Below are 10,577 nucleotides of genomic sequence, written 5' to 3' on the forward strand. Positions count from 1 at the left end.
GACATGGGACGCCTCCTCGCTCCGCCCCAATCGCGTCGAGCCGTTGCACCTTCAAGAAGCCGCCCCCTTCGCATCCAGATGCCGCGCCTCGAGGATGCCGCCCCCAACGCCTCGATCTGCCGCCCCCATCGCCTCCGTACCGCCCCCACCCATCGCCTTGTCTGGCCTCGGCTGTCGGCGACGCTGTCGGTGAGAAGCCGCCTCCTACTGTCCTACGCCGCCTGGCCGGCCGGGGACGCCGCCTCCTACGCCGCCTGGTCGGATGTCCGCTGAAACTGCCTTGTGGGCCGTCGGGGACGCCGCATAAACCGTGCTCTATTCACATCTCCTCATCTCGCACAGCTAGGGGACGGGTAGCCGTCGGGCCGGAGGTATTTCATCTCTGCTTTGTTTCCTTCACCTTGTTTTTCAGTGACGTGCTGCTTCACATTTGATTTTTTTTTCATGTGTGACATATTGATTCACGTTGATAAAACTGAAGCCAGCCAAAGCAAGCTTGTTACTAGAGTTTCAAAACAATCTTCGATTGGTTATTTGAATGCACACATTCAGCAGTTAAGCTTCATTACCAATGTGATTTGCATTGCTTGTATTTTTGGCTCACCAACAAGCAGATGGAAAATACTCATTTGGGTGCTTTTCCGTCACGATCAGGGAATCATGCCTAGTTTTTCATGCAGTGTAGCTATCCTGGACATGCCTCTTTTCCATTCATCCATCGGTGGAGATGTGAAGTGGTGAACCACACAGGAAGCTCACCGGTTGGAATCATCTACATCTCAGATGCCAGGCAAAAGATGGACAGAGGGCGCATGCAGTGGCAGAGCAAGCAGTTAGGGATCGGCAACGAGTATTCGAGTTAGACATGCCACCCCTGTCCAACCATTCATTCTTTTGGCTTCTCTAATTTTTGTATTGGAAAGGGATCATTGCGACGAGAGATTGTCCAACCATTCTGTTTGCATTTTTTAGCTGGCATGGAGGGGATCAAGCATTCGTTTGTTGTCTTGTGCATTCAGCCTTCAGGAAGAAACCATAATTGATCTTGTGCAGTTCAAGACTTGCCTGAAGCGTCGCTGTAACGGTTCCTAGGCACTCGCCAGCTGGCCCAACTATGACGGAGTGCAACTCAACAGATAGCTTCCTAGAAACCCACACTCTTTGCTGTTAAGGCTGTTATTACTGTAATCAGGCACTACGTATGATCATATCGGAATGCTTTTTTATCTTCTTTCTTTGCTCACAGATTTGGATAGCGCATTAACAAGTGGTCTTACTTACAGTTCAGTATAATATGAGATACAGGACGAGGTCGTTCAGAAAAGTGCTTTCACATGATAGTAACAGTATGGAGGTAAGGAGGGGTTGTTTGTTGGAATCCATAGTGGACTGTACGTACAATTCAGTCATGTTACCATGCCATGTTATTTGCTATTAGCCAAAGCTTAGGCAAGTTTGTTCAGATTGTTTCTCTTTTTTTATCCTTTATTAGTTCTCAAGGCACCTGGTTCTTTTGTCTAGCTCTATATCCACTCAACTTTGATGTATTTTTTTTCTTAGCTCTGTATTTCATTGGTGCCTTGACATTCATACTCATATACCAAGTGTTGAAATTCTAACATGCAGGGTTCTTGAATGGTTGACTGGGGGTACTGTCCTACATGTTCTCTTATGCAACATTGTACAATTGGCTAGCTAAATGAGTGTACGGTAAATTTCAATATTTTTGTAGTTTCATCTGCTGGGATTTTTAAGGTAGTATAAGCTTTTGGTATTTTTCGTTTATGGAAAGTATGCACTGCTTGGTGAAAGGAATGAGTTCATGGTGTGTCCTGTCACCTCTCTCACACACTTACATTAACTTGTATACAAGTTGAAGGAAGTTAGCACATTATATTTGTTTTCACAATGCAATCTGAGATACATTATGCTCGGCATTTTGTTTTGTTGACTTCTGTATTAATCCCATCCTGCACACACCTTTGAACTGAATGAACGATTGATTTCACTGCTTGGTTGAAATGTGTTCAGGTACAAGCCCTTTAGGCGACTGTTTTGAACTACATGGACAATGTGGAGCTATATCTCCGCCGAAGCTACGTTGATTTTTATGATTTACAGATTCCGATTCTTTAGAAGAACCTTAAGTTATGGCTCATGCGAACTTAATCTAGCAGTTTGCTTTCCTAATATTGAATACTTGAGAGGTTTGTCTTGTGTCTAACAAATGAAATGGATTTTCTTTTGTGGTATCATATAATCAGCTGTCGAGGTTGGAATTACTTGTAAAAATAAGGTATATGTGTCACCTGCTATTAAATAAGCATTCATGATCAAATATAGTGACATTAATTCAAACTTAATACTATTCCAATTTCGAAAGTGACAGGATGATTGAAGGTGAATAGACATGATATATTTTTTCAACAAAATTTCATGGACAAAGAAAAATTGTTCATGAAATGTTTCGTTAATCATAAAATGGAGGAAATTAAACTCGGGGACAAATGGGGTGGAGAACGACATGAGTAAACCATTAAAGTTTTGTTCTCCACAAGTGTAGCAGACATTTGGATGCAAGACAGACAACTCAAAATTCTTCCTAAGGTTACACGTGCGTTGCACGTGCAAACTTACTAGTACTGGGAACGACTTGTGTAGAATCTGAGCTTCTGGTGGAAAAATAGGAGAAATGATGTTGGGCCATCGGATGAGAGATCGATGGCACAGGACCGGATGGAGGGATCTTTGAACAAAATTTGTGAAAAGGTCCAACGCTACAAGCAAATTTGCGTTCGCTGCCCTCCCTACTCTGTACCAAATCCTTACACAGCGACGACACCGGACGAAAAATGCGGCTGCGGCTGCGGCTGCGGCTGCGGCGACGGCTGCGGCGGCGGCCAAGATCCTGAGCCAAGCTGGGCAGGCTCGCGCAGAGAAGATGCTGATCCATCTCCTCTCCGATGGATCCTAACCGTTTCATTGCCGGTGGCGCAGTTTGTGGCAGATTAGATCGGATTCCTCACCTCCTCCCCGCTCGCTCCCAGATCAGCTCGCCGCCGTCCTCCTCCACCCCCACCCCCTCTCGCGATTCAGCACTAGCTCGGCGGTCGTGGATCCTCGCCTCCTTCCCGGCCGTCCGCTTTTGGTTCCGCGAACAGGCCACCACAGTTCTTCGTTCTTCAGATAAATATAAATGTTAAATTTTTATTAGCTACTGTATATTAGATTGGTACTACATCTCTATAGTTTTATATTCTTTCTACTTGTTAATGTCGAATCTGTCCATTTAGTTGGTGGGTAGCAACAGAACAAGAATGAACAACAGCTTGAGTACAATAGAAGCAGATCCGTTCTGGGGGTAATGCTTATATTTGTTGGATTCTTATTTTATCCAGAAGCAGCATGTTGATTACTGCTATGACTTAGTTGTGCTATTGTGTATTGCTACCAGAAGCAGCGCACCAACTGTACATAAACGCTAACCTGTTTCTACCAGGAAGCAATACACTAGCAAATCTAGCTATTCCGGCGAGATGCACTAGTACACGAAGTAGGCTGCTCTGGCTTCATCGATTCTTCAGCAGCAAGCCAAAATGCACACACATGAGACACAGTGGCTATTTTGTTTCTCTCTCCATGCAAAGATACATATGCTGATGCAGGGATATATTTGCGCCCGTGCAGCCGACTTGTACAACTCCGATTCTATTTCAAACCGGTTACTTTCCTAATCTAATCACATGGTCACGTTGATCACTAGGACTACTATAGGAAACAAGCAACTATTCTCTATGGACAAGGTTGTTAATTCCAACAGTTTGGTGGATCGCTGCTAGACAACTTTCCAATCAGCTGAAGCAAATGGAACAAGTTGATATGTTGTGGTTTTGTAATGATGGTAGTTGTTGGCCTCCATTTCTACTGCTTTTGCTTTGCGCTGTGTCAGATACCTTTTTAGCTTGCCCAGTACAGGGGTTACTTTAGCCTCCCTTGCTCTAGTGTTAAACTGGAACACTTGTAGAGTTCTTTAGATGTTTTTCCCCTTTCTCTGTAGCAACACATTGGTTTTACAGAAATGAAATAGGAGAGGGGAGCTCTTTTTTTTTCAGAAAGAAGTTTTGATATTGTATAAAAAAACACAGGTCTGAATTTAAAATTGGCTATCATACCCAAACTCTTGATTTTCTACGCAAAAAGGGAATATGTGCTTAATTACAAACACTTCACATAATAAATACTCATGCACTTATTTGTCTTGCTAGGACCACTCAACTAGGTTTATTGAAACGATTAGGCATACATAGATCATTTACCAGAGATATGTGCGCCTTCCATTTTTACTGACCTATGGCATCGCTACAGCAAGGATGTGTGTATGTGATTTAGTACTAATCTTTCATCCATGACATGAGCCTATCTGGCATCTTGTTCATTTATATTTTCCCATGCTGATGTGGTTTTCTTATTATTTCAAGGTATAATATAATGCATGCCATCAAGTTTGCTGTTTATAGCTATCAAATTTGAATAATAATTTGCATCTACAGGGCATTGATAAAACTCCCTTTAAATTGCTCAATGCCTCTTATTTATCGTTCTCATTTGTTCTTTTAACTAATCCTGGAATTGTAATCCATTTGTCGTAGGTCTATAATGGAATAATGAACTATGCTACAACAAAATTTTTGTACTCTCTCTGTTATGTTTCCTAGGTTGGAGTGTTGAATGAAGCTGGACATATATAATGACTGGGACTGTCTCTCTTCTCAAGATATGCTATTTGGTATATGTTTCTGACTGACCCCTATTTACTTGGTGTGTTTACCTAGGTAGATCGAACTGGTGAAGTGTATAAGAGTCCATGGAGGTTGTCATCTCTCTCCCAGCAGGAAGCTCGATTGCCAGGAAGCACCACACGAGGCAAAACAATAGATATTTTTGGTCTTGTACCAGCAAGTAGCTTGTTGGGCGATGATAATTTCAGTCTTTACCATTTGGTCTTGCCGGCCATATACTAAAAATGATCTGTATGCCTCATGTACTCAAGTACTTAAATGCTTGCTGAGCACTGATAATTTCAGTCCTTAATTTGCTCTAATTCCAGTTTGACATGTACGCGTGGTTCTGCTTGCCTCTTGTGATGTGTTCTCATGTACTCAAGTACTGAAATGCTTGCCGAGCAGCTATCATTTCAATTCTTAAATTGATATATTTCCAGTTTGACATGTACGCGTGGTTCTACTTGATCCGGGATGGCTTATTATGTCATGTACTAAAATATTTGTTATATATATTGTGGTTTCTTAGTGGCCAAGATGTTCGACTCTCTTGAAAAATTAGTGGTGTCACATAAATGTGTCTGGATTTCATGTAGTAAGTATTTGATCAGATTTTATATAAGACCAGCTGTTTCAGACTAAGAGAACATGGGCATTAGCACAGTTCATATCTGAAAGTAGTTGTATTTCACGAAGACTTGAGGTGCATAATGCAAATATTCTATTTCATGTCTAACTGTCGGTAGGGGGTTTTCTGTAAAATCTACATTAAGTGGGCTGAGATCCCTCCACCTAAATCTGTACCATTGATCTCCAATCTAATGGTCCAGGATGTCTTTTTCTATTTTTGTACAGCAAGCTCAGATTCTACACAAGTCGTTCCCACTAGTACTAGGAAGTAGCAGCAGCTTCACTTATTTGTTGTAGGATTTTTGTACGACAGGTTGTTTGTTGGGGGCCTTGGGGGAGCCGGCTGCACCTCTCTCGTCCTCTCGTCCGTTCATCCGCAAGGGCAACACATCGTGGGTCGGTGATGCTAGCCAGGTTTGGTTTGGTCCAGGTCACGCTCGTCTCTCCTCGCTGGGTTCCCATTTCGTCCGCCCACTCCGCCCCGACGCAGCGCCGTCGCGCACGCACGCGGGTTGCGGGCCGCACGCAGCCAGTGAGCCACTATCCCTCACCCGCCTTTGCGTCGGCTCCCCCGCACCGCCCCCGCCCCCGCCCTCCGCCGCCGCTCCCCCGCGTTGCGTTGCCACCAAACCCGCCGCCGGCCGCCGAAGCAGCTAGCTAGCTCGCCCGCTCGCCCCGGGAGGACCGGATCGCCCTCCTCCCCGCCGCCGCGCCCGATCCGGCCGCGGCCCGCTTTTCCGTCCCAGATCTTACCGGCGTCCGGCCCTCTCTCTGTTCCCTGTCCGTCTCGATCCCCAAATCCGTCGCTCCGCGCGCGTCAGTCCAGTCTCCGATCCCCCTCCGCTCCGCTGGTACTGGACTGGCGTGGAGCGGATAAGATCCGTCCCGTCCGGACGCGGTTCCCGTCGCTGGTAAGGAAGCCCTATCTCCACTTTGGTTTTTGTCTTGTATATAGGCTTTGGAGTCTTTTCCTTTATTCAGTATATATCCAAAACAGATCTTTCCTCTCCAAATCGATCTCATATAGGACTGCACGAGGTTCCCTGAGCTGATGCTACTTGTAGAGGTCTGTTTATGTCGATCCAATTGTAGCGGTTCCCTGAGCTAATGCTACTTGTAGAAGTCTGTTTGCGTCGATCCAATTGGAGGTTCAGCTGAACCCCTGTGCCCCCCGGTTAAACCTGCAATTTGTCGGTGGCTTGGTGGTTGTGATCCCTGAGTGCCGAGTCGATGGAAAATCGGCGTCTTGGCTGTGGTTCCATGATCGCAGATTAGTCTTTGGCAAAGTCAGATATCGCTGTATGTTCTAGGTTGTGATTGGGTGACACAATTTGTCATCTCTCAGATAGCGTGATATTATCCTAGCCGCTAGTCTTTTGCTTTGCACTGTACTGAGCATGCGAATGTTGTTTACTAATTTCTGAATGCCCAGCGTGTAGGTTCTTCAAATTCTAGTGTTATCTATTCGATGTCCGCGTGTTAGTATATTTCTATCTAACATACAGAATTTGTTGCAGGCAGAGGCTGTGCGAAGGTGGTGTTGGATTAATTTACTGTCTGGCTAATTATGCTGCCCACTTATGACTTTTGCTTCTGTTTGCCCACGTCACTCCTTATCACTCATTGTCAGTGATCTTTAAATAGTTCCCACCTCAACTACAAAAGAAGCAGCTATGCGGCTTTCTTCTTCTCTTCAAGATTTGCCAACTTTCTCCAGAATTGAAACTTTAGAAAGGGGCTCTAGCATTGGTGGTGATCTGAGCTCAGGGCGTGCGAAGCCTGTCCGCACGCTTCAAAGAGAAGGTCCTGTAGCAAGCTTTTCCAAAGAGAGAACGCCCCCATCGTCACCAACAAATCGAAAGAAATGGATGAGAACAGTTGCTTGGGCTGTTGGTCTGATCCTATTGGTGTGCTTCATATATGCTTCTTTGAGATATTTCCATGTCTTTCTCTCAGAAGGTAGCTCTGAATACTATGTGATTCTTGATTGTGGCAGCACTGGTACAAGAGTGTATGTTTACGAGTGGTCCATCAATCATAATGATGGAAATTCATTTCCTATTGCTTTGAAACCTTTAGGAAATGCTCCTAAGAAAAAATCTGGTAAATTAATCGGGCGTGCCTATCAACGAATGGAAACTGAACCTGGGTTGAGCAAGCTTGTTTACAATGAAACTGGTATGAAGAAGGCAATAGAGCCCCTCCTTCAAATGGCTGAGCGGCAGATCCCAAGACGCGCACACAAGCACACTCCTGTTTTTCTATATGCCACAGCTGGTGTCCGCAAGCTACCCACTGCAGATTCAGAGTGGCTTATGGATAAGGCTTGGGATGTTCTGAAGAATTCATCATTTTCTTGTAGTAGAGACAGAGTTAAGATCATCAGTGGCATGGAAGAAGCTTATTATGGATGGGTAGCTCTTAACCACCACCTGAACATGCTTGGCACTGCATCTTCTGCTTCTGAAATGACTTATGGTTCACTTGATTTAGGCGGATCATCATTACAGGTGACATTTGAGACTGACAAAGCCGTCCAAGGTGACACAGGTGTTGGTCTGACCATTGGTTCTGTCAATCATCAACTTAGTGCTTATTCTCTTTCTGGTTATGGATTAAATGATGCATTCGATAAATCTGTGGCACATCTGGTGAAGATGCTGGGAGGAACAGCTGGTAATGGCAAAGTTCAGGTCAAACATCCTTGTCTACAAACTGGATACAGGGAAGATTATGTTTGTTCTTACTGCCAGCCACTCAAACAAGATGGAAGTCCCAGTGTTTCAGCAAAGACAACAGGAAAAGAGAAGCAGGGAACAGCTGTTGAACTCATCGGGGCTCCTCAGTGGAAAGAATGTAGTGATCTTGCAAAAGTAACAGTGAATCTTTCAGAGTGGTCCAATTCAAGTTCTGGATTTGATTGCAACCTTCAACCCTGTGCTCTTGCCAATACCTTTCCACAACCACATGGGCAGTTTTATGCAATGTCTGGTTTCTATGTGGTCTTCAAATTTTTCAATTTGACTCCTGATGCTACTCTCGTTGACGTTCTAAAAAGAGGTCAGGAATTTTGTGAAAAACCATGGGATGTTGCAAGGAGTAGTGTTCCACCACAGCCTTTCATAGAGCAGTATTGCTTCAGGGCTCCTTATATTACGTCACTTCTGAGAGAGGGACTGCAGATCAAAGATAACCAAGTGATAATTGGTTCAGGTAGTATCACTTGGACTCTTGGTGTTGCTTTGCTAGAGGCTGGGCAGGCACTGTCAAGGATGGATATTCAAGGATACATTTTACTGCACCGGGAGATAAATCCAAATATTCTTATTGTATTGTTTCTGATTTCAATCGTGTTGGTCATATGTGCAATATTGTGTGTTAGCAATTCCATCCCAAGGTCATTCCGCAAATCCTATTTGCCGCTTTTTAGGCCGAACAGCGGAGGTAGTTCTGCGCTTGGTATGGGATCGCCTTTCAGATTCCATTTATGGAGACATATTAATTCAGGTATGTGCTTAAATTTGTCTTTGTATCGAGCTTTCATCTTGTGTTTATTCCTCTATCGTGTAAAGGCTGCAATGCTAGTGTTGTTTTACTCACATTTCTATTGATGACCATCATGTACTCCCTCCGTCCCAAAATTCTTGTCTTAGATTTGTCTAGATCTCCCTCCGTCCCAAAATAAGTGTCTCAGCCTTAGTACAACTTTGTACTAAAGTTAGTACAAAGTTAAGACACTTATTTTGGGACGGAGGGAGTACCTAATACTAAAACGTGACTTGATACATCCGTATTTAGACAAATCTAAGACAAGAATTTTGGGACGGAGGGAGTACCATTTTTAGGACTTCAAGCTATTTAATTTATTACCCTGCTTTATTTTGAATGTCAAATTTGTTACACCACTTGACCTACTAAGAGTGCTTCTAAGAAGCAGCACCACATAGAAATCTTGCATGTTGGAATACCTAGGATCTTTATTGTTTCACTGTACTTCATTTAATATGAGTTCTTGCTATATTTGACTAAATTTTTGTGATGAGACTTCAGTGAGTCATTCTACCCATTACAGCACTCTTATTTTGTAATGCTGTTCTATCAAAATTAGTAACGTTGTTGGAGAATGTGAAGATATTTGCTGTATTACATGTAGTCAAACAATCTTGCAAGTTTTATTTGATTGTTACACTTTCATCATTCTTAAGACATCAAACTTTTGTGTTTGCTTCACCTTGCCTTCCTCTCTGCACAGGTGATGGGAGAACAAAGACACCATTGAGCCCTACTGTCGCTGGGTCAGAGCCCCATCCATTCAGCATGACTCATGGATTAGGAGGCAGCAGCGTCCAGCTTATGGAATCTTCCAGGCAATCTTTGGGTGTATATCATAGCTATTCAGTTGGGAGCTTGGGTCAGATGCAGTTTTCTAGTGGATTACGGAACCCTACCAGAGGTCAGACAACACTTCAGAGCCGGAGATCCCAATCGAGAGAAGATCTCACGTCTTCGTTAGCTGATCTTCATATTCCAAAGGTGTAGAGCATTACATTTCAGGATGGCATGACTAGTATGTGATCCCATGCCATAACAGACTCCATGTAAATAATAGCTCCAGACTGCTTGATTTCTTCTTGTCTAGCCAGAAGGCAATTTTGTCGGCACACTGACAATTCAAAGGTTTAGGATTCACAAAATTTAAAGTATATGACTTGGTGCCTCGTGGACATGATACATCCATCCCCTACAATGCAATAGAATCATGCCATAAAGAAAGATGGTCTTGCAAGCAGCTGGGTGTTGTACCAGAAGAAATGTTACATGATTTGCCGATGCGATTGGCCATGGCCTGCAAGGTCACCACTCACCAGCTCAGTTCTTTGGCCCCAAACATCAAGGCTACCAGATCATGATATTGCTGCAACCATCCGGGACTCATATACTCTTCAAAGGTTCTTAATTATTACAGTATTATTTTAGTTTTATACACATAATAAAGATAGCTATGTTCTTGCGTACTATCATTGATGTATCATCTTGTCAGCCTTCTCCTCTTTTCCTTGTAACACCATTTGGTACGCAATCTTGGATGTCAAATGGAAATTGAGCTCATCGATCCGTAATTTGATTGCCCTTATTTAGATGGAAATTGGGACCATCGATCAGTAA

The 10,577-nt window shown here is 43.7% G+C and overlaps 1 protein-coding gene across 1 annotated transcript; it reads left to right on the forward strand.

The window, feature by feature from the left end:
- Positions 1-5,758: 5,758 nt before the first annotated feature.
- Positions 5,759-10,577, forward strand: LOC123136332 (probable apyrase 7). The gene is made up of 3 exons (XM_044555690.1): positions 5,759-6,322; positions 6,929-8,918; positions 9,664-10,577. Exons 2-3 carry the CDS (start codon positions 7,085-7,087, stop codon positions 9,948-9,950), a joined length of 2,121 nt encoding a protein of 706 aa, XP_044411625.1. The 5' UTR covers positions 5,759-6,322; positions 6,929-7,084; the 3' UTR covers positions 9,951-10,577.

This window comes from Triticum aestivum, chromosome 1B (assembly GCF_018294505.1).
Source record: "Triticum aestivum cultivar Chinese Spring chromosome 1B, IWGSC CS RefSeq v2.1, whole genome shotgun sequence".
In the NCBI taxonomy this organism is placed as follows: Eukaryota; Viridiplantae; Streptophyta; class Magnoliopsida; order Poales; family Poaceae; genus Triticum; species Triticum aestivum.

Bases quoted from the DNA above. Each gene is read 5' to 3' on its own strand.
- LOC123136332 (XM_044555690.1), top strand. From the start codon at position 7,085: ATGCGGCTTTCTTCTTCTCTTCAAGATTTGCCAACTTTCTCCAGAATT. The intron at 8,919-9,663 runs GTATGTGCTTAA...CTCTCTGCACAG, and splicing joins ATGGAGACATATTAATTCAG to GTGATGGGAGAACAAAGACA.